We start from the raw sequence: 23831 nt of genomic DNA, 5'->3' as shown, positions 1-23831 counted from the left end.
AACAGATAATTCACACCAAAGCAATTTTTTCGGGTATATATTTTTGCTTTTTTAAAAAGTCTTTTACAGTTTCTTGCTGTAAATACACTACTTCGATATTTAGTTATAGTTACATACTTTGAAACAATTAGTATTTTTCAGTTATTGTCTTCTTTGTAGACTAATAATAATATTAATAGAAATTAATTACATACAGTCTTTTTTGTTACAATATTAACATTTTTTCGATATTTTTTATTTTTAGTATTTAAAATAAATCGGGTTTTTTTTATTTTATTATTATTTTTTACTTTATTATTAATAGCAAATAATACGCGCGAAACGCGGTATTCCATTTATTATTATTTTGTAAATTAAAAAATTTTATATTTTAAAGAATAAACATCAATTTTTGAATGATTATAGATTCAAAATTTAAAGAATTCACTTATTAAGTACATAATATTAAAAATTCTTGTTTATTATTATTATTATTCAAAAGTTTTAATAAAATTTGTTTCAAGAATTTCATTATTCCCATGAATAATAAAATTCTTTAAAGAAATTCAATTATTTTTAAAAATATTAATTAAATTCGATATTAAATTTTTTTCCTCTAGGAAAACATTATGGAAAACTAGTCGATTGGATGGATGCAACGGGACGTGAATTATCCCTCTGGCAAAATATGTTGGAGAGACCAAACTTTTGGGTCGAGGGAGCAGTAACATTGAGACCGAATCTTCATAATCATGGAAAAAGCGGCTCCTTCTAAGACTGTGCATTCATTAATATCAACGAAATTTCGGGCAAGAGTGCATTAATTTTATTAAATTAGGTAAAAATGAAACAAAAAGATTTTGAGAAAAAAGAAACAGCCAATAATGTCAATGTCCTCTTCACAAAATACGTTTTTTATATACGAAAAATATTCTGCATTGCCGATAGAATTTTACATGGAAACTAGTGCCTTCCGGATTATTCGACCAATATTGCGCGATGCCCTAGAATTTTTTGATATCCTCGATCTCCAGTGAAAAGAATTACTCTTTCCTTTCATCGTTATATAAAAGGTAAATTGATTTAAAATTTTTTTTCAATTTGGAAACAATGACTAATGAATCTATTTACAGAAAATAGATTCATCAGTTTTTGTTTTTTCTTATTTATTCTAAAAAAAAATTTATTTATTTCAAAAAAAGTTCAATTTTGTAAAATAAATTTTGTGTGAAATTTATTTATCTAAAATTTAACTTTTTTGAATAATATTTAATATAGTATTATTATTATTATTATTATTATAATTTTGGTTCAAAACTTAAACTCCAAAAAAGGAAAGAAAATAATACGAAAATTAAGAGATAAATTTAATTTATCTATAAAAGTTTTTTCTTTATTTCTCCAAGAAAAGGGTTTCTTTCACCGGGGAGTAGACTTTAAAAAAGTAATTAAAGTATAAGCTTTTAGGAGATATTTAGAAAATATTCATAATATGAAATGAAATAAAACATTTGTGATGTTTAATTTTGATTTATTAACGATAATAAAACATCGGGCAATGCAATAAAATGCCACATCTATATTAGATAAAAGTATAATCAAGTGAAATGAAACAAGAAAAAAAACTAGCCATTAGGATAATATACGTATTTTGTATGCGATGAGATTAGCTCTGGAATTTTCTAACAATACACCAAGGAAATGGCAATTTTTCTAATTTTTTTATTAATTAAAATCATTAAGAACAATTATAAAAAAAGTTCTTCTAGGAATTGTGAAAAAAACTGTGTTATAGAGTAACTTGTGCCAATTGTATACTGAGAACCAAACATTTTTTTTTTGTGAATAATTACCAAAAAAAAAATTTCCTTGAGTCTATTGATAGATATTTCTCTATATTCAAAATAAAAAAATACCGAATTTCGTTTCAACTTGTCAAAAATTCAAGCAGAGCTTTTTTTATTATAGAGAAAAAATTTTCTAGTTGAGATAAAAATGTGAATGTGTGTTGAATATTTTGATTCTACGTGGCCAATGGGAATTTTTTTTCACTCGATTAATGTGAAATTTACATCACAAAATCTGTGTGTGAAAAAAATTTTTAAAAAAACTGTTCTCGTTAATTAATTAAAAATAAAATTGGACAGTTTTCTCTCAGAATGAGAAAAAGACATGCTTCCATTTTGTACGTTATATTAGAAAATGAAAAAAAAATCATTCTCTCTTTAAAATAACACATTGTTATTCAAGAGACTTAAATCATTGTATTTAAAAACAAACTATTTAAATACGCTGGATTTTCTTTTTAAAATAGATTTATTTATAATATAAAATAGATATACATATAAAATTATTATCCATATACAAATTGTTGTATACTTCTTAAAAGTAGTAAAAAAAGACATCGTAGATAAGAAATATTGATAAAATTAAAATTGATAAATAATTCGTGAAAAAAACAAGTATTTAATAACAAATAGTACTTAAATTTGCAGAGAACAAACGAAAAATGCAAGGCTGAGTCGATAAAAAAATTAGTACCTTAAATATTGTACTTAATTATTGCGTTGATTCCTTCAATTTAAGGAATGCAGTTATCAGTTATATATATATAATATTTGTATTTTAGAATTTATATAGATAGTTCCATTTATTGATAATTCGTATGAATTATTCGTGAGATATTATTATCGTTTTAAAAAAACAGGGTTGTTCGTTGAAAACGAGATAAAAAGGAAACAACTGCCTTTGATGAATTTTTAATGCGTATCAATTTTATTGATATATTTTTTTCTTAATATTGCATGTTGTACGACTTTTATCGAATATATAATTGAAGTAAAAGAAAAAAACAGAGAGAAAAATTCGTCGTACGCTAAATTGGAATTGTTATTTGTTATCTGTACCAAATCGTGAAAGCTCACGCCTCTATAGTACTATACATTCCTTTTATTTGTATAAAAAAAAGGATGGAATAAGATTGTTTATTTATATTCCACTTTTGTCGATGTACAATGAAAAAAAGAAATAAATCTTTTGTACCTTTACACAGCGATTGACCATTCAGTCTTTCGAAACGATATTTAATTAATGATAGAGCAATTCGATTGCTATTTTAATTATTTTTTTTAATATTAAAGTTTTCAATTGGAAGCATTTTTTCTTTCGAATTTTCCTCGAAAATGTTCACAAGCAAATTTATGGATTATTATTATTTAATTTATTTATTTCTTTCAGATGATTAAATAAATTAAATAATAATAATCGATAAATTTGTTTGTGAACATTTCCGAGGAAAATTCGAAAGAAAAGAATAAAGAAATTAAAATGAAAGAATAGAGAAAGTAAAACGAAAGAATAAAGAAAGTAAAATAAGAAAATAAAGATAGTAAAATAAAAGAATAAAGATAGTAAAAAGAAAGAATAAAGAAAGAAAAAAAGAAAAAAATGTCTAAACAAAAATATAAGAAAAAATATTATTAATTAATAAAAAATCTGTTAATAAATCGATTATTTTCTAGATATTGCAAATAGAAATCTATTTTTAATAGAAATCATTTTTGGTAAATCTACTTAATTGTTAGGAATATATTAAAAAATAATATTGATTGTTTTCTATTTGAAATGCAAGTGAAATTATGCTTTGAATGTAAATACTTGCTAATTGAGATTAATAAGCAAAAAAGGAAAGAATTTCATTTTAATGATTCACAAATCATTGTTGGAAATAAATCGATTACCTTCGGAATTTTTGCCGGAGTAGCGATACCTGCATTTTCCATAAGCTCCTGAAGCAAAAAAATTATTTAATTATTTAATTATTTAATAATTAATTATTTAATTATTATTTAATTTTAATTATAAAATTACAATAATTCAATTACATTAAAATTTCCATTGATTCAAGTAATTTTTTAGGTTTTATTTCTTAATTTTTATTAAGGTATTAAAAATACAAAGATATTAATATTTTCAAGGTTTTTTTTACTTTGAAAAAAGGAATTAAATAAAATTGAAAAGAAATTAATTTAATAAAATAAAAAAAACAATGTTTTTAATTTTTAAATCTGAGTGGAAAAATTATAATTAAATTTTAACACAATTTAAATTTAACAGAACAAACTTTAAAAAATTATTTAGAGATCATTGAATTTTTAATAAATTGAATTAATGAAGTGACTTTTGTTTTATTATTAATTTTCGAATTAGTTTTAATTTATTTAATTATATGTTATTTTTAATTAATTTAATTATTTTGTTTTAATTCATTTAATTATTTGTTACTTTTTAATTTATTTAATTATTTGTTATTTTAAATTTATTTCGTGTAAATAGTATTTTTCTTCTCTCTTTTTTTTGCAGAGAAATAAAAATGTACCTTTGTGATCGTATGGACCACGTGTTGTTCGTGGCAAGGGAGTGTAATTAACATTAAAAATAGCTTCATCAAATTCGCCGACTGTCAGTGTGTCAAAACAATTTGGCGAGCTTGATCGCTCTGGAACTTTGACGGTCTTCAAATACTGTCCCCGATTTTGAGCTTCATTACGCTCCTGAAAAGACACGGGCCGTGAATCCAAAAATCGAAGAGTTTGTGGCAATGTGTAGATTGCATATAATCGATAACGTTCATAATCGTCTTCGTCATTTAATGTTGGATCCGTCAATTGATCAGGACAACCTGGATTTCCAAGTAAGCTAACGTATCCAATTTTTGGACAACAGTCCCGTATTTTTTGCAAAACACTATAAATATCTGTAAACTGAAAATTTATTTCTTTTTAATTTTTTTTTACCTATTTTTTATTTTTACTTACTATTTTTTTATTTTTTGAACTGAAATTAAATTTCAAGACATTTCAATTTGATGAAAATAGTTGCAAAATTAAATAAATTAAAATAAGGGAGAAAATTCAAAGGAAATGAATAAAATTCAACTCTTAATTTTAATAGATAAGATTAAAAAAACGGGTATTTTAACGGTTTCGCGATACCTTTTAATTTGGATGTCACGTGCAGTATAATTAGGAATAATATTAAACTCCAAACAAAGGTAAACGAACGAATGACATTTTCTGAAGATTTCTTTTATCTCTATACGCCTGATAAGCAACGACCGCAACGGCGATAAAAAAAATTCAGAGAAATAAAAATTCTTTCACGTCTTTTGTGTTATTTAGATTAAAAATTTAAATTTGCAATTATTTCCCGCCAAATATGTTAAATGTCATCAAGAAAAAAAAAATATACCTTATTATTGTTGAGACTCAGTGTTGAAAGGTGAGGCATTATTGGAAGTGATTTTAAGTCCTTGAGATCATTATTATCCAGAATTAATTCTTCTAATTGTGTAAAATTCTTGACAGACGAAACTGATTTCAATTCATTGAATGATAAATCCAATCCCACACAATTACATCCTACAATTCCGAATAAACCACATGGAATTTTTTCAGCTCGTTGACCGGTATAGCAAACCTATTAATAGGAATCATTAAAAACGAGATTATATAGTTACTTTGAAAAACTGTTGTTAATAGTAATTATCTGCGAGGAAAATTTTTACAACTTTGTCTGAGCGAATTGTTAAAGCACTTCGATTAAAATCCAAGTCTTTATGTTCAGCCATCTTGAAGTTTTCTACTTGTTTTATGTTGGTATTTGTCACTATACTTATATACTTCCTGACAAATAAATTATACGATATGTTTACAGAGGTTACGATCTCTTATCCCTACTAAAAAAAAATAAGAATTGAAACTCGCTCTCTTTCTTATAGCGACAACATTGTCATTGTCCAATGTCTGCGGCTCGTTGGTCTAGGGGCATGATTCTCGCTTAGGGTGCGAGAGGTCCCGGGTTCGAATCCCGGACGAGCCCGTTTTTTTGCTTTTCTTTTAAATACTTGTTTACCGTATTTTGTTTAAAAAAAAACTAAAATGTGTCATTTTTGTTACTCGAGATCGAAAGAAGACGTAATCTTGAAAAATTATAATCTTTAATGTAAGAAAATTGTTTTCAAAGAGATTTCTGAATTCAAAGTTGAAATGTTTTTGTAAGATATTTTTAGGAGAGATTAGTCATCAGATTCTACCTCAAAAACTTTTATTTCCTTCTGACTCACTTGAGATCTATAGATCATTTCATATTCACTTTTTGAATATCATCATGTTTGGCGCCCTTTCTTAGCCAATCAGCATTTAGCTTTGTCTTTTCATTTCTGAAAAATACAAAATGGCGTCAGTGACACATTCGAGGCTGTCAAATCAGCTTGGGATACGCCTAAAGTTTACTCTTTTTTATTTAATATTTACAAAGAAAATACAATAATATGAATACAGTGAGTGTGGAAATAGTTTGTGACAACTAAGCTACTTATTGAAAATTAATGGTCCATGTAAAAGTTTTCCTTTGACCTGTTTTTTTTAACTTGCTCTCAGCACTACTTAGCCTATATCTTGAGCATCATGACACAACTTACTCTTTATCGATACAAAATTAAACGTTAATTACCGATAAAATTGGATATATTATTTTGTTTATCATACCTCTGATCGAGGTAAACATTTAACAAGTAATTTACACACATTTTTCATGGATATGAAAATTTCTTTTTGGTACGTAACACTTTCATTCTTATCTCCTCTTTTATGACATTTTACATGCTTGTCCCTATTTAATTTTTACCAGAGAAAAAAATAACACTAACTTTGTAAATAAATGAAAAGATAAATTATTTTGACATTTAATTTAGAATAATTTTGATACTTTGAACTTTATGGTTATTAAATCTACATTTTAACATTTTATGTCAATTTATAATAAATCTATTCTTTTGTGAGTGACATGTGCAAATAGAAATCTGTGACTTTCATCAACGAATACATTTCGTGGGTGAACCACTTTTATCTTATTTCATTTCGCTAAAACGGTATAATAATTGTAACTGTACTTTTATTTCGAATTGTTATTTTTTCAAAATTGGGTCAAAGTTCTTAGAATTGCAAAACTGTTATTTGCTTTGCGAATTGCTTTTGCAAAAAATTGCTTTTTAATTTTTAAATAATTATTTAAAAATTGAAAATGTTTGGAAAAAAAATAAAGTTGAGTTTTTTTGCATTCGATTTGGCAATTGATTTTTGTGTACAGGAAAATATAGAACAATTGGAACTTTCAATAGAATTCATTTACAAAATCATGAAATAGTTATTTAGATGTGAATATCTATTTTTTTTTAATAAAAAGTTCTATTTAAAGAGATATATGGAACTTTAAAGAGAATGGAATGAATATAACAATGTATGATTGAAGTGTGTTCCACTTTCGTTGAATCAATATCTGAAACAGAGTAATCAAAAACAAGCGAGACCTAGTGTATTAATTTTAATATTTCTAGTCAATTATTACTCTAATGAGTGTCTATGCAATTTAATTGAAAATTCCTTTCTTTTCTATATTATTAGGTAAAATTCTTTGTTTTGCAATGTTTTTTTGTTATTTATTATTTCAGTAATAAATTCCCTTTATTAAGGGAAGAATTTATTAAATTCTTTTGAACTATAATGCGAAAAATAACTATAAACAATTCTTTCAAAAATCGTTTTAAATCATTGTTTAACATAATTAAATTTTTCAAAAATACATCTATAAAAAAATCGTTTTGAATTGTTGATATTTTGTAAAATTTAATTGATAATAATTAATTTACTTTAAGTATTTTGTTACAATTCTTGAAAATTTTTTGAAAAATAAATAAATAGAAAAATCAACTTTCGAAGAATTTTAATTTCAAATTTTGAAAATAATTGAATTATCAAAAATTTTTAATGAAAAAATCTTTAAAGGTAAATTTATAAATGAAAATCAATGAAAATTAGCTTCTAATTTTTTAAAATTCAATATATTTTTAATTACATACTTTCAAAAATTTAAATATATATAAAATTAATATTTTAGAATTATTATTAACATTTTGAAGAAAGCAATCATGTTCAAAATTTTTATTTTAAAATTCATCAAAAGATTAATTAATTTTTTAAATTATACAAAAATTGTTTTAAGAAATTCAATTATTTTCGAAAATACATAAAAATATTTTAAATTTTTGAGACTGTTTATAATTAAAATTCTTTAAAAAGTTTTATCATTTTTATTTATATTTTTCAAAAATCCAATTATTTTTAAAAGATTTTACCAAATTTTAATTGTTTGGAAAATTTTCAAAACTGAAAAACTATTATCTTTCAAAATTTATTTTAAAATGTTTTTAAAAAATTTATTGTAAGAATTTCTTTATAATTTTTTGAAAATATTATATCTTAATAACTTGAGAAAAAACTATGGAGAGTTACAATTATTATAAAAAAATGAGTTTTTGTATTTAAATAATTAAATTCTAGAAGAATTTTTGGAAAATTATTTAAATTAATTTATTCAAAGAGGAAGTTTATTTATTTTCGATTTTGTTTCAAAAACAATAGATAATTATTAATTTGCTTATAATTTTTGCTGCTTTATTTTTATTAATTTAACTATTTTTTTATAGAAAATGTTTATTGTTGCTTTTATTTTATTTTAAAAAACGAACTCAAATTAACAAACCAGTACTCATTTCGATTTATATATCATAATTTATCATCTAAACGATATAAGGAGATTAAGTTTTTTTCTACTATTTATTTGTCCACAATTATTGTGCAATGAATTTTTTAGGGTGTCATAATTTAATTATGATTATAATTGAAATTTTTTACAGGTACAAATTAAGAATCTAATCGCGAAGGCTGTAAACTAGATTTTTATTTAAAAATGGAAGCAATAGTTGAATACAACTATGTGGCTCAAGAGCCTGATGAATTGACCCTGAAAAAAGGAGACGTCATTAAAGATATCAAAATGTTACATGGAGGTTGGTGGCAAGGAACATTGAAGGATAAGCGTGGCATGTTTCCTGACAACTTTGTCAAGGTAGATGACTATATTTGCAAATAAGAAAATATATACATATATTGCGCAGACCATTTTTAGTTTCATCGACCTAGAATATATATAACATTCATTTATTTACTTCGATATCATAATGTTTTACCTGTTACTTGTTACTTATCTTATCTTAACAATAGACGCAAATTCGAGGCTACAAATAACACAAAGACATGTATTACATTTATTTTTTTCAAATATTTTCAATTCTTATTGTGAACGCGTCGACCATTGTCGTATAAAAACGAGTAACAGTATTTTCGATTTTTAGGTAAAGTTCATTTTTTTAAACATGTTCTATTAATTTATTCTTACTATTATTATTATTAATTAATAATTGAAGCTATCACTCGGAAAAATTCTAATAATAGAGTTAAAATTATTTTTATTAATATTATTAGACGGAAAAAAGAATAAAATAACTTTTACTATTTTCGTAAAAAAATCTTGATTGACAGGAATTTCTGCGCAAGTATATTTTAGTAAAAATCAATAAAATATACTTTGAACGTAGCAAAATTTATTTCGGAAATTGGAAAAGTTAGATATTCAAAGCAGTTTGGGTTTTAATGTGTTAGTAGTAAAAGTTACTCTTTATATTTTTTCCACATACCAAATTTCGTAAAAGTATTACTTACAAATTATTTAATGAATAATTTTACTTAAATATTTCAAAATTAATTAGATTTTAAAAGAGTTGCGTTTATAATTTTCATAAATAGATGAACTTCAAAAGGTTTCAATTTGCAATTTTATAAAATTTCAATTTTCAATGAATTTAATTAGGAATTTTAAAGAACTTAGATTTTTGAAAAATTTTAATGATTCAAATTCTTCTGAATTCAATATGGCTTTAAATTAATTTTCTTGTAATTAATAATATTAATTTTTAATTTAGGTTTTAGAGACAACTGCGGGATCAGCGTCAGGAACACTGGCCGGAAATCGAACAAATATCGGAACCGGGGAGGGCAGCTCGAGTTCGAAAAGTGATGAGGTGACACTGCGTAACGGAGGATCGGGAAGACGAATTTGTCGTGTTTTATTTAGTTATGAGCCATGTAATGGCGACGAATTGAAACTTGTGCCCAATGAAAATGTTGAATTTTTGGGCGAAGTTGAAGAAGGTTGGTGGCGTGGAAGACTTAATCGACGTGTCGGCGTATTTCCCTCAAATTTCGTGAGTCCACCGTCTCATGAGGAAACGACAAAAAATAAGGACAAGGAGGTTGAGGAATTGTGTCGAGTTCTATTTCCCTATGAGACAACGAACGAGGATGAATTGACACTTGCCGAAGGCGATATTATTAAAGTGCTCTCAAAAGATGCACCCGATAAGGTTTCTTTCTTGTTTTGCTTTGTTAAAATTATTTTTAAATTTACGAAAAAAATTATTGATAATTTGATTAATTGCTATTACATTACCGATAAATTCTATTAAAAAACGAAGACCTCATTTTTGATGAGAATGTAATAAAAATTGTATTCACTCATTTTATGAAATTAAAAAGTAAAATTATTTTCTAGGGCTGGTGGCAAGGTCAACTTAGAGGACGAATAGGTTTATTTCCGGATAATTTTGTCGAAGTTTTAAATTCAAAAAGTGAACAGGAACATGATCAGTGTGAGGAGGTGAATCAAGTTGCGCCAAAAATTAAGCACTCAATAAAAGCAATTGAAAAAGCATACACTCGAAAAAGTTTAGATACTAAAAGCGTTAAGACAGGTAAATAAAATTTTATTTAAAAGAAAAGAGGATTATTAACTTAATCTTTTTTTTTGTCTAAATGAAAAATATATTAAAACAATAAATTTACTCTTGATCATAGATACGGTTGGTAAGAAAGTAGCATCACCACCTTCACCTCTAGGAAGCGGAAGTAGCGATAAAAAGTCTATTTTATCAAGTTTGAAACGCCTTGTGGGCGACAATGGCAGTAGCAGTAGTAATAATAACAGTAATAATAATGGAAATGGAAGCGTGAGTATGGGTTTGGAGGAAGAATTGGACGGTGTTGAGCGAGGAGAAGGTTTACCCCTTTCACATTTGACGGCCTCCAGAGCTAAAGCTCCTCGAAGACGACCACCGACTACACAACATTTACGACACACAGCTGCGTCTTCAGCTACTTCATTAACGTCGCCAGGACATGCTGCCAGTACAGTCAGTATTTCCTATTACTCCTTTAAATCTTTTTTTGTTTTTATTTCAATTTATATAAATTTAAGTTCTTTTTGAAAGAAAATTCTATTTTTCATTCTTTTTCCAAAAAAGAGATTTAAAACGATTTTATACTAAAATTAATTTTTATATTAAAATAGCAAATGATACGCTCGGAACGCGGTGTTCCATTTCTTATTATTTTGTAAATTAAAAAATTTTTATTTTCAAGAATAAACATCAATTTTTTAATTATTACAGATTAAAAATTTAAAAAATTCACTTAGTAATTACATAATATTAAATATTCTTCTTTATTATTATTCAAAAATTTTAAGCAACAATTTCATTATTCTCATGAATAATTAAATTCTTTAGAGCAATTCAATTAATTTCACTACAATTTTAATAAAATTTCTCTAAAGAATACAATTATTTTTTAAAATATTAATTAAATTCGATTATTTTCAATAATTTTAATATAAATTCAATTATTTTCAACAATTTTCATAAAATTCTTGTAAAAAAATCATTATTTTCAAAATTTTTAATAAAATTCCTTCAAAAAATTCAATTATTTTTAAAAATTCAGCTATAAACTTCTTCAAAACAATTCAATTATTTTTATAAATTTGTAAAATTCTTCACGAGAATTCAATTATTATCGCATAAATAAGAAAATTCTTCGCAAGAATCCAATTATTTTCTGATAAAATTCTTGAAAACAATTCAATTATATTTATAAATTATAAAATTCTTAGCAAAAATTCAATTATTCTTGTAAATAATAAAATTCTTCTGAGAAATTCAATTATTTTCAATACAATTTTAATTTTTAATAAAATTTCTTGGAAAAAATTCAATTATATTCAAGATAATTTTAATTAAATTTCTCTAAAAGGTTCAATTATTTTTAAAAATTGTAATAAAATTTTTCCAAACAATTCAATTGTTCTCAAAAGTTATTAATAAAATTTTTTGTAAATTTATTTGCAAAAATTTAAAAAAATAAGTGATTTTTTGAGAAGAATTTTATTAAAATTGTGTTTAAAAGAATTAAATTCCTGTGAAAAATTTACTATTTATTGATATTATTGAATTCTTTCGAAGATTTTAAACAAAAATGTTTAAAAATAATTTAAATTTCCCTAGAATTCAATTAAAATTGTATTTAAAATAATTGAATGCCAGCGAAAATTTTATTTTTTATAATAATAATTGAATTCTTGAATTGAATTTCATTGAAAGTTTTTTAAATAATTGAACTCCTGTGACAAATTTAATTATTTTTTAAAATAATTGAATTTTTTCGGCGAATTCTTACAAGATTTTTTAATAATAATTGAAATTTTCGAAGAAATCAATTAAAATTGTATTGAAGATAAGTGAAATTCTGATAAGAATTTGATTATTTATATAAAAATAATTGAATTTTTAACGAAGATTAATGAATTTTATTACAATTATTGAAAATAATTGAATTCTTCATAAAATTAAATTATTTTCAAATTTTTTGATAAATACTTTACAAGAATTCAATGATTTTCAATACATTAATTTAAAAATTTTAAACATTCAAAAAGTTAGGAAACAAAAAAGCAAACAGCAATGCTTTTAACTTGCGCACAAATAACCGGAATACAACGATATTAATATAGAAGAAGATACATATATGCATAATAATAAAGTTATTTCGTTAGGAAATCTTTAATCTAGAAAAAAATTAAAAATAAATTAATAATCGTATTTGATTAATGATTAATTAAATTAAGAAATTAATGATATTATTGTCTAATTTAGTAAATTGTTTTTCAAACTTACTGAATTTAAAATAACTTGAATTCTTTCTTATCTTCTTAAGGAGGATAACATGACGAATGGAAATACGGAAAATTCTACTGAACCTCTGAGAGAAGACGATGGCGATGGTCCGATTGGAAAACGAAAGCCTCCATGGGTAAGTAACATATTTTATTCTATAATTATTATAAATATTTGAGTTTAAAAATTAATATTTGTCTTCTAATTGCCATTTATGATGTTAGATATTTTATTTTTATGTTATTATTCCATTTTTGTAGGTTGACGAGTTAAAGCAAAATCAATTGGAAAGAAAGAAGCACGGAATTGATCGAGTGGACAAAAGCGAAGTAAAGAAGGAAAGAGTAGTTACAAGGTGAATTATTGATTATTTCTAATTAATAGTTAATCATTTCTAATTAATATTTAATCATTTTTAATTAATATTTAATCATTTCTAATTAAAATTTAATCATTACTAATTATAACAATTTAGTTATTTCCATTATTAAAATATTAAATTATTAATTTAAAAAGGTTGAAATATTTCAATCGTTCAAAAGGTATTTAAATGTAATATTCAGATTTATCAAATAATGAATCAAACTTTGTTTCCTGCATTGAACTTTTTCTTTTTGTTTAAATGAAAAATCAGTTTTCAACGATTACGAACTACGACAAATGTGGCGGAAGTTGGCATAAAGCCGGAGCCAGGAACTGAAGAGAAATCGAAAGAAATTGAAAAGGCAACTCCAACAGACGCATCGAATCACGTTTCACCCAATACAGCACAACCTGCTTTTGTACCTTATCATGTATTTAGTCAACTTCTAGACAGGGTGAGTTATATTTCAGTAAATTTATTTAATGAATGATTATTTTTGCAGAGATATTTTTTTTTGTATATAAAATATACAAAGCTTTGATTTCTAAAGAAAAAATATAAAGAAACATATTTTTATTTGTAAATAAAAAATAAAATGAGACATTTTGTTTCACAAATAAAAAATTCAAAGAGATGTATTATTTTCTAATTAAAAAAATATTTGTCTGTCAAAAGGTCGTTGCATTGGAGAGAACTGTGAATCAACTTTTAATGGCAAACAGTTCAAAAAATGATGAATAATTTTCAAAAAGGACTGCTGCTCTCCGCTTCTATTCCCTCCTTTTCATCTCAAAAGACAAAATTGTTTGTCACTGTAAGTAAATTAATTGATTGTTACAAACATATACATATATTTATTTAATATCGCAAGCAAATCGGGCTGAAATTTTTATTCAATTGCATTTATAAAACGAAGACTTATTTAAAACGCAACATTCCAAGTGACATTCTATTACTTCAAAACATTTTTTTTAATTTATATATTCTACAATATAATTAACGATTCTTTTGCCTGATAGGGAAAAATCGAATATTTTTAAAAAATTAACATTAATTGAAATAAAAAAGAAACCGAATAGGTTAAAATTTTACATGAAAAAAAAAGAAATCGGTTAGTGATTTGTAAGTACTTTAGCAATTAAAAAAAAAATAGTTATTGACTGTAAGAAACAATTTTAAAAAATTAGTCTTGTTGTGCCAACACGTTCCGAGTTTTCAGTTTTTTTTATATCTAGACAAATCACGAATATTTAATTTTTAAACAAATTTAAGTTAATATTTTTTTACTTAAGTTAATGGTATATAAATACTAAACTTAAATTTCATCTTAATTGAATTTATTACAGTAATTAATAATTAATTTCTTTTTTTAATTTTAAAAGAACGAATTTTTAATTATTTTAATGAACCTTATTAACTTCTAGTCGTATTGTGAATTTTGATTTAATGAGAATTACAAAATTATTTTTGGGAGAAAATTTATGTTTTTGAAAAAGAAACTATGATTTGCTTTAATCGAATGAAAGATAATGGATTTTATTTTATCCGGTGATTAGAGTAAGAAATTGTGATTTCGTAGATCTGAGCGAAGAGTGATGATGTACAGAGAGAGAAAGAGAGAGAGAGGAAGGAAATAAAAATTTCCAATGTTAATTCTCAGATCAATGTAGAAAAAATGAAAATAAAATGACGAAAAGAGATTGATTTCAAGCAGAATAATCTTTTAGAATAAAAATTTATATCGATTATTAAATAATAATATTCTTTTCAATTTAATAATTTTGATCTGTAAATATATTAACTACCGAGCCATTATTTTAAATCATGAAAAAAATAGACCTGCTTTCTTGTGGTTTTACATGGTGCTGTCACAAAATATTATAGCTGTTAATTAATAATAATAACAACAATTATTATTAATAATAATAAAAATAAATAATAAATGCATAATGAATAAAAAAAACATAATCGCAAAGAATACATAATCAATGAAAAGCATCAATGTGCACAAAAAAATAGCTTTGCAGATATTTTGCAATATTCGACCAATACTTTTCTCAATAGACCAATTTTTCTGTATTTTTCCTCCGAAATCAATCATTTTGTACTTTTATATCATATTTTTAATTAAATCAGATATATATATATGTATATAATAATTATTTATGGAAAAACTAAAAATGAATTTAAAGAAAAGAAATTCTCTTAAGATAATAATTCATTTTAATGACAGTAATAACGAGAATTTATCTAGAGTTCGTTTCGTTATGTGAATTAACTCTTGATTTAAATAGAATTGAAAATTAATTCACGAATTCTCATGACTAATTAGATTTTTTAATTTCTTATACTGGAATAAAATAATTATCAAATTTGATTTTTATCATTTATTTTAATTTGATTTTTCAAATTTGAAATTTTTAATTTTCTTTTCCAAAAAGAATTATTATTTTTGTTCAATTATTATTTTAATTTTGATTTTTGAATTTAAAGATTTCTATTCTATTCGAGATTTATTACTATACTAGCAAATGTTACGCGTACAAAATTTTTTATATCTAAATAATTTCAGATTATAAATTTTAAAATTTGCTTATTAAGTACATAATTAATTATTATTGTTTATTATTTTCAAAAATTTTAATAAAATTCTTCGCAAGAATTCAATTATTTTCATAAATAATAACATTCTTCGGAAGAATTCAATTATTTGCTAAAATTTTAACAAATTCTTCGAAACAATTCAATTATTTTGATAAATAATCAAATTTTTCAAAAGAATTTTATTATTTTACAAAATCTAGTAAAGTTCCTTGAACGAATTGAATTATTTTGTTTTTTAAATTGTAATAAAATTCTGAGAAGAATTTAATAATTTTCTAAAAATTTTAATAAAATTCTATAATTAAATGTTTAATTTCAATTATGAACAAACACGATTATTTTAAAAACTGGAAATAAATTCATCATAAAGTCCAATTACTTTCAAAATTTTCAATTAAAATTATTAAAAAAAACTCCATTATTTAAAAAAAAATTATGGACATTCAAATTAGTGAGTTAATATAAAATTAAAGAATAATTTGCTTTTTGTTACATTAAAGCTTCTCATTCAGGGAACAATGGCAACTTTTCTTAAAATAAAATTATGAATTATTGAAAAAGAAAAATACTAATTCGATTTTTGTGCGAATGTATAAAAAGTCGATTTTTTAATTAAAAAAATAGTATATTTACTGCTTGCTTCCGATAATCGCTGTGTAATGGATATTATACTGGGAAATTCGGTCCCTTGCGTTTTCGTGATATTCCATTAATACAAGTCTTATTAATGAAAAAAAAGAAATAATAATGTTGGGTGCAGCTTACAAACCTACGTTACTATTATATGTAATATTATATTATAGTATAATATTATGATTAAATGTCTGAATTACTGTTTGTGAATATTCAGACATAATTATTTAATTTGAAAAAGAAAGGTTCTAAAATTTATTAAGAGCCTTAATACTAAAAAACGACCTTAAAGATGAAGATTTATAATTAAGTAAGAAAAAAATAAAAAAAAAAAGAATTGAAAACTATGTATATAGCAGAATGGATTTTATATTTTCTCTCGTTTCTCTCATCGAGTCAAATGTTAATCGGCGAAATGTGCCAAGACTTAACTCGTGTGTGCATTTGTATATATTTTATCTAAATATAAAATTTTTTTTTCTCTAATCTAGATGATTTATTGTTTCAATAGAAAGTACCTATTAATTTTGCTTCCTCGTATGAAGAAGCTTGTCATTTTTTTCAGATTTTTTCCATTCTTCATGTGCGATTATTGGTACTTTTATTTTTTGACTTTTTATATGTATTTTGCTGGCGGTATTTCGCAGATGAATGGACATTCAACATTGCAAGGTAAAACTTTCCAGAATGGTGAGTCTTTTAAATTTGGACGAGTTAATGCAACACAGCCCCGCGAATGTGACGGTTCTCTTTCACCCCATGCTCGATAATCGAAACATTCCAATGGCTCGTCTTTGGTAAGCAAAAATAAATATTAATTTTTATTTTTTGGTTAATTTAGTATTAATAATTAATAATAATAATAACTAAAAATACGAATATTATATTATTATTAATATTTATTAATGTTTATTAATTATTAAGTAAATTTATGATTTATTTATTTACCTATATTATAATATAATTATTATATTAATTAATTATAATAATTAGTAATTAATTAAATTTTCATACCGAATTCATTTTTCCAAGTTCTTTTTCTGTCTTGACTGCTTAATCCAACGAATGTTGGGACATTGCCAATAATTTTCGTCAAACCTTCGGTGCGTTCTTCACTGATAACATGTGCCAGGGTTGAATTTAAATTTCCGCATGTGAGTCGTGCGGCAGCAAAATTGAAGGGCTCCTCAAAAAATAAAAATAATCCAACTTTAGGAACGCAGGATAAACTTCCATTGGTTGCTAAAAGAGAAAAAAGAAATTATTACTTAAAACTAAATTGCAAAAGGTAAAATTTCTTTTTATTGAATATTTTCTATATTTTTTATTTTTTAATTTAAAGAAATTATTTTTCATTTCAGAAATTCGATTTTCTTCTAATTTAAATAAAAAATTCGAAATTCTTACACTTACAATTGTCATTGGCCCAAATCCAATAAGGATATGAACTATAATATTTTACACCTGTTGCATTTTGAAGAGCTGTGAAATTATGAACTTCAGGACAATCCAGAGCTACACAATTTCCATTGTAGTTGCTTCTGAAATCTAAAAATTGGTATTTAAACATTTTTTTTTTAATTAAATTAAAAATTTTTTTACTTCGTTCTCTTTTTTAAAATCAAAGAATGCGAACTCACTATTTTTTGATTCCTCGCTACCAAAATTGAACGCAAGAGCTTTTTTCGATTCCGCGAATTCTTTGCATTTCTCAACATTCAACACTTCTTTTCTTGCAATAACTGATTTTAAAGACTTCGCATTTGATTTTACTAAAACATATCCTGGCGATTCTCGTAAACCGATTTCGCAACATTTGTCGCAAAATATAAACGCACAATTTATGATGAAAATGAAATAATGGAAGAAAATTGACATTATTAGATAATTTGGAAATAATTCTTATTTTTTTATTTGAAATAAGTCTTCTTTTTTAGTTTAAAATAATTCTTACTGTTCAATTTGAAATAATTCCTACTCTTTGATTTGAAATAATTCTTACTCTTCGGGAAAAGACTCAAAAGGCGATCATTATCCAGTGATCATAGAAATAAATTGTTGATCGTATAATTTTATAATAACCGGATTTTAACGTCGGAAGTTGATGAGTTACGTAAACAAAATAGAACCGATTTTTCACGATGAAAACAAGAAGAGAAAAAAAAATCAAAAACCAATTGATTTTTGCAAATATTTATTTTAATAGTAAATACATTTCTTAGGCTTCTCTTTCGTATTTTTCATCAAAAATATATTTCTGTTTTTGTTTCAAAATTTTTCTTTTGATTCAAGTGCAATTTTCTCACTAAAATGTTTAAAGAAAAGAGAAATTGCAATCGACTATATAGAAATACAATATTAGCTAGAAATTGGTCAAGCTAGAAAAAAGTTGTATTCTCAAATAATACTTAGGCCTTGTGCGAAATATTTGTGACTATTAATTAATCATTAATACTGAAATTTTTCAGTTAAAATACTGTGTAACATTTTTAAAATACTTGATAAAACTCTTAGAATTTGAAAAGTAAATAAAACAGGAACAGTTTACCGGCAACTGTTCTAATATCATTTTTTAATCTTCAATTGTGAAAGCGTAAAATTATTCTTTGAATTTAAAACAAAAAAATTATGCTGCTAAAATTTGATCTAGTGCGTTTGTTACTTGAGCGAAAATTTCATCCACTGCGCCTTCGGCATTTATCTAGAAATTGAATATAAGGAATTATTTTCGAAACCAAGAATTATTATCCTACTTGCTACAATAATTTTAATTTTTAATTAAAATTTAAGAACCAAGAATTATTGTACTTGTTAAAATAATTTTAATTAAAAAATTAAAATTTAGGAACCAATAATTATTATTCTTGTTACATTAATTAATATTGACAGAAAAAAACTTACGTGACAAACTTTGGGTTTAAAGTGATTGACAATTTCGCCATTTTTTTCATTGAAAATTTCAATTCTCTTTTTTATAGTTTCTGCGTTATCGTCGGCTCTTTGTGTAGCGGCAGCTGCAGCACGTCCCATTAATCGCTTCTGAAGAGTCTCATTAGCGACGTCAAAGAAAAAAATAAGGTCAACTGGACACACCTGAGAAGTAATAAACATTTACTTTTTTTTTATTTCAAATATATATTTAAAATATAAAATATACCTTGATTTTACAAATTAATAATAGTTAACTTTACAAATTACTAATATTTAACTTTATATTTATAAAAAAATTTGAAAATAATTGAATTCATCTCAAGAATTTTATCAACACTTTTTCAATAATTGAATTCTTTCGAGAAAATGTAATTAAAATTATTGTATTCAAAATAATTTAATTCTTGGCAAGATTTTTATTAAAATTCTTTAGAATAATTGAATTGTTTTGAAGAATTTATTTCAATTAACTTAAAAATAATGGAGTTTTTTAAAATAATTTTTACTGAAAATTATGGAAATAATTGAAATCAATTTTAATTGAATTCTAGGCAAAATTAAATTATTTTTAAGATTTTTTTTTAAAGAATTTTAATAAAATTTTAATAAAATTCTATTCAAGAATTCAATTACTTTTTGAAATAATTAAATTCTTGATTTACAAAGAATTTTAATTAAAAATTTTGGGAACAATTGAATTGTTTAAAAAAATTTTATTACAATTTTTAAAAATAATTGAACCTGTTTGAGAAATTTTATTAAAATTATCCTGAATATAATTGAATTTTTCCTAAAAATTTTATTAAAAATTTATTGAAAATAATTGAAATTCTCAGAAGAATTTTATTATTTACAAGAATAATTGAATTTTTCCTAGGAATTTTACAATTTATAAAACTAATTGAATTGTTTCCAAGAATTTTGTCAGAATTGTCGAAAATAATTGAATTTTTTTTAAAACTCTTGAAAATAATTGAATTTAAATAATATTTTTAAAAACAATTCTATTTTGTCGAGAAATTTTATTAAAATTGTATTGAAAATAATTAAATTTCTCCGAAACATTTTATTATTTATGAAAATAATTGAATTTCTTTGAAGAATTTTATTACTTATAGAAATATTTTAATTCTTGCGAAGAATTTTCTTATTCATGAAAATAATTAAATTCTTGCGGAGGATTTTACAATTCATAAAAATAATTGAATTGTTTCGAAGAATTTTATCTGAATTTTTAAAAATAATTGTATTCTGTTGAGAAATTTTATTAAAATTGTTTTGAAAATAATTGAATTTTTTAAAGGAATTTTATTAAAAATTTTGAAAATAATGATTTTTTTAAAAGAATTTCATCAAAATTGTCGAAAATAATAGAACTTACAGTAGAATTCTTGAAAATAATTGAATAAAATAATATTTTTAAAAATAATTGTATTTTTTCGAGAAATTTTATTAAAATTGTAGTGAAAATAATTGAATTGCTCTAAAAAATGTTATTATTCATGAGAATAATGAAATTGTTAAGATAAATTTTATTAAAACTTTTGAATAATAAACAAGAATATTTAATATTATGTACTTAATAAGTGAATTCTTTAAATTTAAAATTTGTAATCATTCAAAAATTGATGTTTATTCTTGAAAATGTAAAATTTTTTAATTTACAAAATAATAAGAAATGGAACACTGCGTTCCGCGCGTATCATTTACTAGTTACTAATATTTATGGAACTTACGTCTTTTTCAAATTGAATGCCCTGATCCTTTTCACGAGGATAACCATCAATTAGAAAACCGGACGCTGATGGATTTTCTTCCTTCGCCTTGGTCATTCGATCTTTTATCAATTGCAATACAATTTCCTGCAATTATGATGATGAATAATTTGATTTATTGCTCTATTAATAGGTATTTGAATTATTTGCGGATTAGATTAAAATTTTTATTTTCTGTAGTGACTATTACTTTTTTTTCTTCGTACTTACAGTGGGAACGAAGAGGCCCTTAGACATGAGATCCTGTAATTCGGCACCACGGGGACTTCCACTGGCAACTTCCTCTCGCAAAAGATCGCCACTGCTGAGATGAATAAATCCATATTTTTCAATCATTTTATCACATTGCGTTCCCTTTCCACAACCCGGACCACCGATCACCCACACTGTTTTCATATTGATTATTGGATTTCTTTCGATACCGTCACTTAAAAAGGTATTTGGCTCCCACCAAGTTTTTGATTTGCAATTATTCTGAAAACAAAGTAAAATCAATTAATTCCCTTAATGGGCAAATGGAAATCTATTATTTATTTTAATATTTTCTAATTATTAATAAATATAACTAAAAAATCGTAATTTAATTTAAATATTTATTTATTATTTAATTTTTTCAATGATAGTTAAAATTTTTTAATAATTAATAAATATTAAAATAAAATATTTTATTATTTTTTTTTGTTTAAAAATTACAGAATAGCAAAAAAATTTGAAATATAGAAAAAAATTACAGAATTGCAAGAAATTTTAAATTAATAGAAAATGATAAAGAATCGAAATTTAAAAATAGTTAATAGTAGGAAAAATAAATTATATTTTATTACTAATCGTTAAAATATTCCGAACAAGGGAATTAAGACAAAAAGAAGTTTTTTCGAATTTGAAAAATTACAAAATTTAAAAAAGAGGGGAACGTTATTATTTTTGTAAATTTATAACATATAACACAACATATTTTCACACGTCCTTGTCATAGGCCAGTCGTCATCAATTATTCTACTCGTCTTTTAATAGCTTAAAAATATGCATCTGTTATGCTTTATTTTCAGCTCACGTAACTTTTATCTAGGCTCTATTGCTCACTAATTATATGAACACAATAAGATTTTTCCAATTTTGAAAAAACAATTTTGAGAAAAACAAGAAAAAGAATTTCGCAATATTTATCGCGAAATATAAACACAATTTTTCGCAGTAAAAATGCAATAATAACAGAAAATTGTAAATTTATTAGAAAATTTTGAAATAATTCTTACTTTTTGATTTGAATCAATTTTTACTCTTTATTTAATTAATTCTTACCGTTTTGTTTAATTAATTCTTACTCTTTGTTTAAATAATTCTTACTCTTTGTTTAATTAATTTTTACTCTTCGTTTAAATGGTAAAGAGAAATATATTTAAAAATAATGAAAAATTTGTTTGTTAAAACTTACCAAAAGAAGTTGTTACAGAAAAGTTTAATCGATCCTGTGCAAAATGCAACTGCACTTGTAGAAATGCACTATTTTAATAACTCAAAAACTGTTATTAAAGATGTTATTAATTATTTTAGAAATATTTGTTTTAAACAATATAAAAGCAGTTTCGTTTCTCTGTGATTCGAATGAATCGATTCAATATTTTGATACTAGTTTGCGGTGAAAATTAAACGATTGATGAAACTGCGCAATCGCGTCTTATAGTTCAGGGTTAAATTGCCATTAAATTGCGGAAACAAAATCTGGAGCAGATTAATTTTTTCTGAAAAAAACCATTTTAGAATGTTATATAGTACTGCAAAATTAGAAACAAGAATTTTTAAGTTTGAAACAAGAAAACATTAATTTCACTCATTAAAATGAATTACTTTTAATTCATAACATTCTAACTACTTTAAATAATGACACTCAATTTCATGTATTATTTAAAAAGGAAATTAATTATTATTAATTATATCATATGGTTTACCATATTTACAAAAGTCAAAAAATGTCAATTTATTGAGGTTAAGTTAGCCAAATTGTCAATTGTTATTTTTTATTTTACATTTGTTTTATATTTAAATTTATAACTGTTCACAACACAGTTTGACATTAATTTGATTAGTTCAGATTAGTTATTGTCACTCAAGAAAAACAACTATTTTCGTTTGTTATTCATCATAGTTTTTAGTGTCATAAAAACTAATCGAATTTGTTTCTTATTAATGAATAAAATATTAATTTATTGTTTAATAGAAAATTGTGAAAATTGTTTTGCAAAACATTAGCGTTATTTTTTTTATTTATAGTTTCAGCTTACCTTTGATTTTCTATTCTCGTCGCTCACTGTTGTTGTCAATGAATTCGTTTCCCAAAAGATCTTACATAAAACCAAAAGAACAGGTAGTTTCAGTTGTATAATATTATTGCACTTGTGTTTGCGCCTGATCATGCGCGCTCATAAATTATAGCGCCAATTTTCGCAGAAAAACACGGAAGTTACAAATGAGTTCAAGAGTGCAATTTAATTTGAAATTTATTTCCCGATTTTCCTTGTTCCACCAGGTGTACCAAAAATAAAACGCTCCTTACGTCTTACGTATTTACGTAACCCTACGT

The 23831-nt window shown here is 23.8% G+C and overlaps 5 protein-coding genes, 1 long non-coding RNA gene and 1 other non-coding gene across 15 annotated transcripts in view; 4 read left to right on the top strand and 3 right to left on the bottom strand.

Moving 5' to 3' along the window:
• The window catches only part of LOC122509523, a 70070-nt gene extending 65592 nt beyond the window's left edge, over positions 1–4478 (top strand). For 5 of the 6 annotated variants that reach the window (XM_043623664.1, XM_043623665.1, XM_043623661.1 and 2 more), the window contains one exon: positions 600–1243. In XM_043623664.1, coding sequence (XP_043479599.1) covers positions 600–754 — 155 coding nt within the window. In that variant the 3' untranslated portion in view covers positions 755–1243. Of the gene's footprint in view, positions 1–599; positions 1244–4341 lie in introns of those variants that run through there. The other variant, XR_006302369.1, reaches the window with a different exon arrangement.
• Positions 3435–5750, bottom strand: LOC122509525 (leucine-rich melanocyte differentiation-associated protein-like). Of its 2 annotated transcripts, none has more exons than XM_043623669.1 (4): positions 5546–5750; positions 5230–5457; positions 4358–4742; positions 3435–3767 (listed from the first exon to the last, which is right to left on the bottom strand). In XM_043623669.1, exons 1-4 carry the CDS (start codon positions 5606–5608, stop codon positions 3688–3690), a joined length of 756 nt encoding a protein of 251 aa, XP_043479604.1. In that variant the 5' UTR covers positions 5609–5750; the 3' UTR covers positions 3435–3687. The 2 variants fall into 2 exon arrangements, with proteins under 2 accessions (XP_043479604.1, XP_043479605.1); XM_043623670.1 differs by having other exon boundaries at positions 5549–5747.
• LOC122509524 (SH3 domain-containing kinase-binding protein 1-like) lies at positions 4544–15011 on the top strand. Of its 2 annotated transcripts, none has more exons than XM_043623668.1 (9): positions 4544–4672; positions 8735–8946; positions 9860–10300; positions 10489–10687; positions 10791–11125; positions 12984–13079; positions 13204–13298; positions 13578–13761; positions 13983–15011. In XM_043623668.1, exons 2-9 carry the CDS (start codon positions 8788–8790, stop codon positions 14046–14048), a joined length of 1575 nt encoding a protein of 524 aa, XP_043479603.1. In that variant the 5' UTR covers positions 4544–4672; positions 8735–8787; the 3' UTR covers positions 14049–15011. The 2 variants fall into 2 exon arrangements, with proteins under 2 accessions (XP_043479603.1, XP_043479602.1); XM_043623667.1 differs by lacking the exon at positions 4544–4672 and adding an exon at positions 6209–6596.
• Trnap-agg lies at positions 5788–5859 on the top strand. Its single transcript has one exon. It is a non-coding gene; the product is annotated as a tRNA-Pro (tRNA).
• Positions 15012–16174: 1163 nt separating the features above from the next.
• On the bottom strand, positions 16175–18621 carry LOC122509455. The gene is made up of 4 exons (XM_043623561.1): positions 18185–18621; positions 17958–18092; positions 17559–17786; positions 16175–17336 (listed from the first exon to the last, which is right to left on the bottom strand). The coding sequence occupies exons 1-4, from the start codon at positions 18420–18422 to the stop codon at positions 17161–17163; spliced, it is 777 nt and encodes a 258-aa protein (XP_043479496.1). The 5' UTR covers positions 18423–18621; the 3' UTR covers positions 16175–17160.
• Positions 17660–19642, top strand: LOC122509456. Its single transcript, XR_006302356.1, has 3 exons — positions 17660–17832; positions 17906–18102; positions 19523–19642. It is a non-coding gene; the product is annotated as an uncharacterized LOC122509456 (long non-coding RNA).
• Positions 18722–23799, bottom strand: LOC122509454 (adenylate kinase isoenzyme 1). 2 transcript variants are annotated; one of them, XM_043623560.1, is made up of 6 exons: positions 23533–23667; positions 22686–22992; positions 21461–21724; positions 21212–21337; positions 19446–19637; positions 18722–19245 (listed from the first exon to the last, which is right to left on the bottom strand). In XM_043623560.1, the coding sequence occupies exons 3-6, from the start codon at positions 21644–21646 to the stop codon at positions 19171–19173; spliced, it is 579 nt and encodes a 192-aa protein (XP_043479495.1). In that variant the 5' UTR covers positions 21647–21724; positions 22686–22992; positions 23533–23667; the 3' UTR covers positions 18722–19170. The 2 variants fall into 2 exon arrangements, with proteins under 2 accessions (XP_043479495.1, XP_043479493.1); XM_043623558.1 differs by lacking the exon at positions 22686–22992 and having other exon boundaries at positions 23533–23799.
• Positions 23800–23831: the final 32 nt, after the last annotated feature.

Source organism: Leptopilina heterotoma, unplaced genomic scaffold (genome assembly GCF_015476425.1).
Source record: "Leptopilina heterotoma isolate Lh14 unplaced genomic scaffold, ASM1547642v1 Lhet_60, whole genome shotgun sequence".
Lineage (NCBI taxonomy): Eukaryota > Metazoa > Arthropoda > Insecta > Hymenoptera > Figitidae > Leptopilina > Leptopilina heterotoma.
Note: the sequence above shows the minus strand (reverse complement) of the source record. Positions and strands in the feature narration are given on the sequence as shown.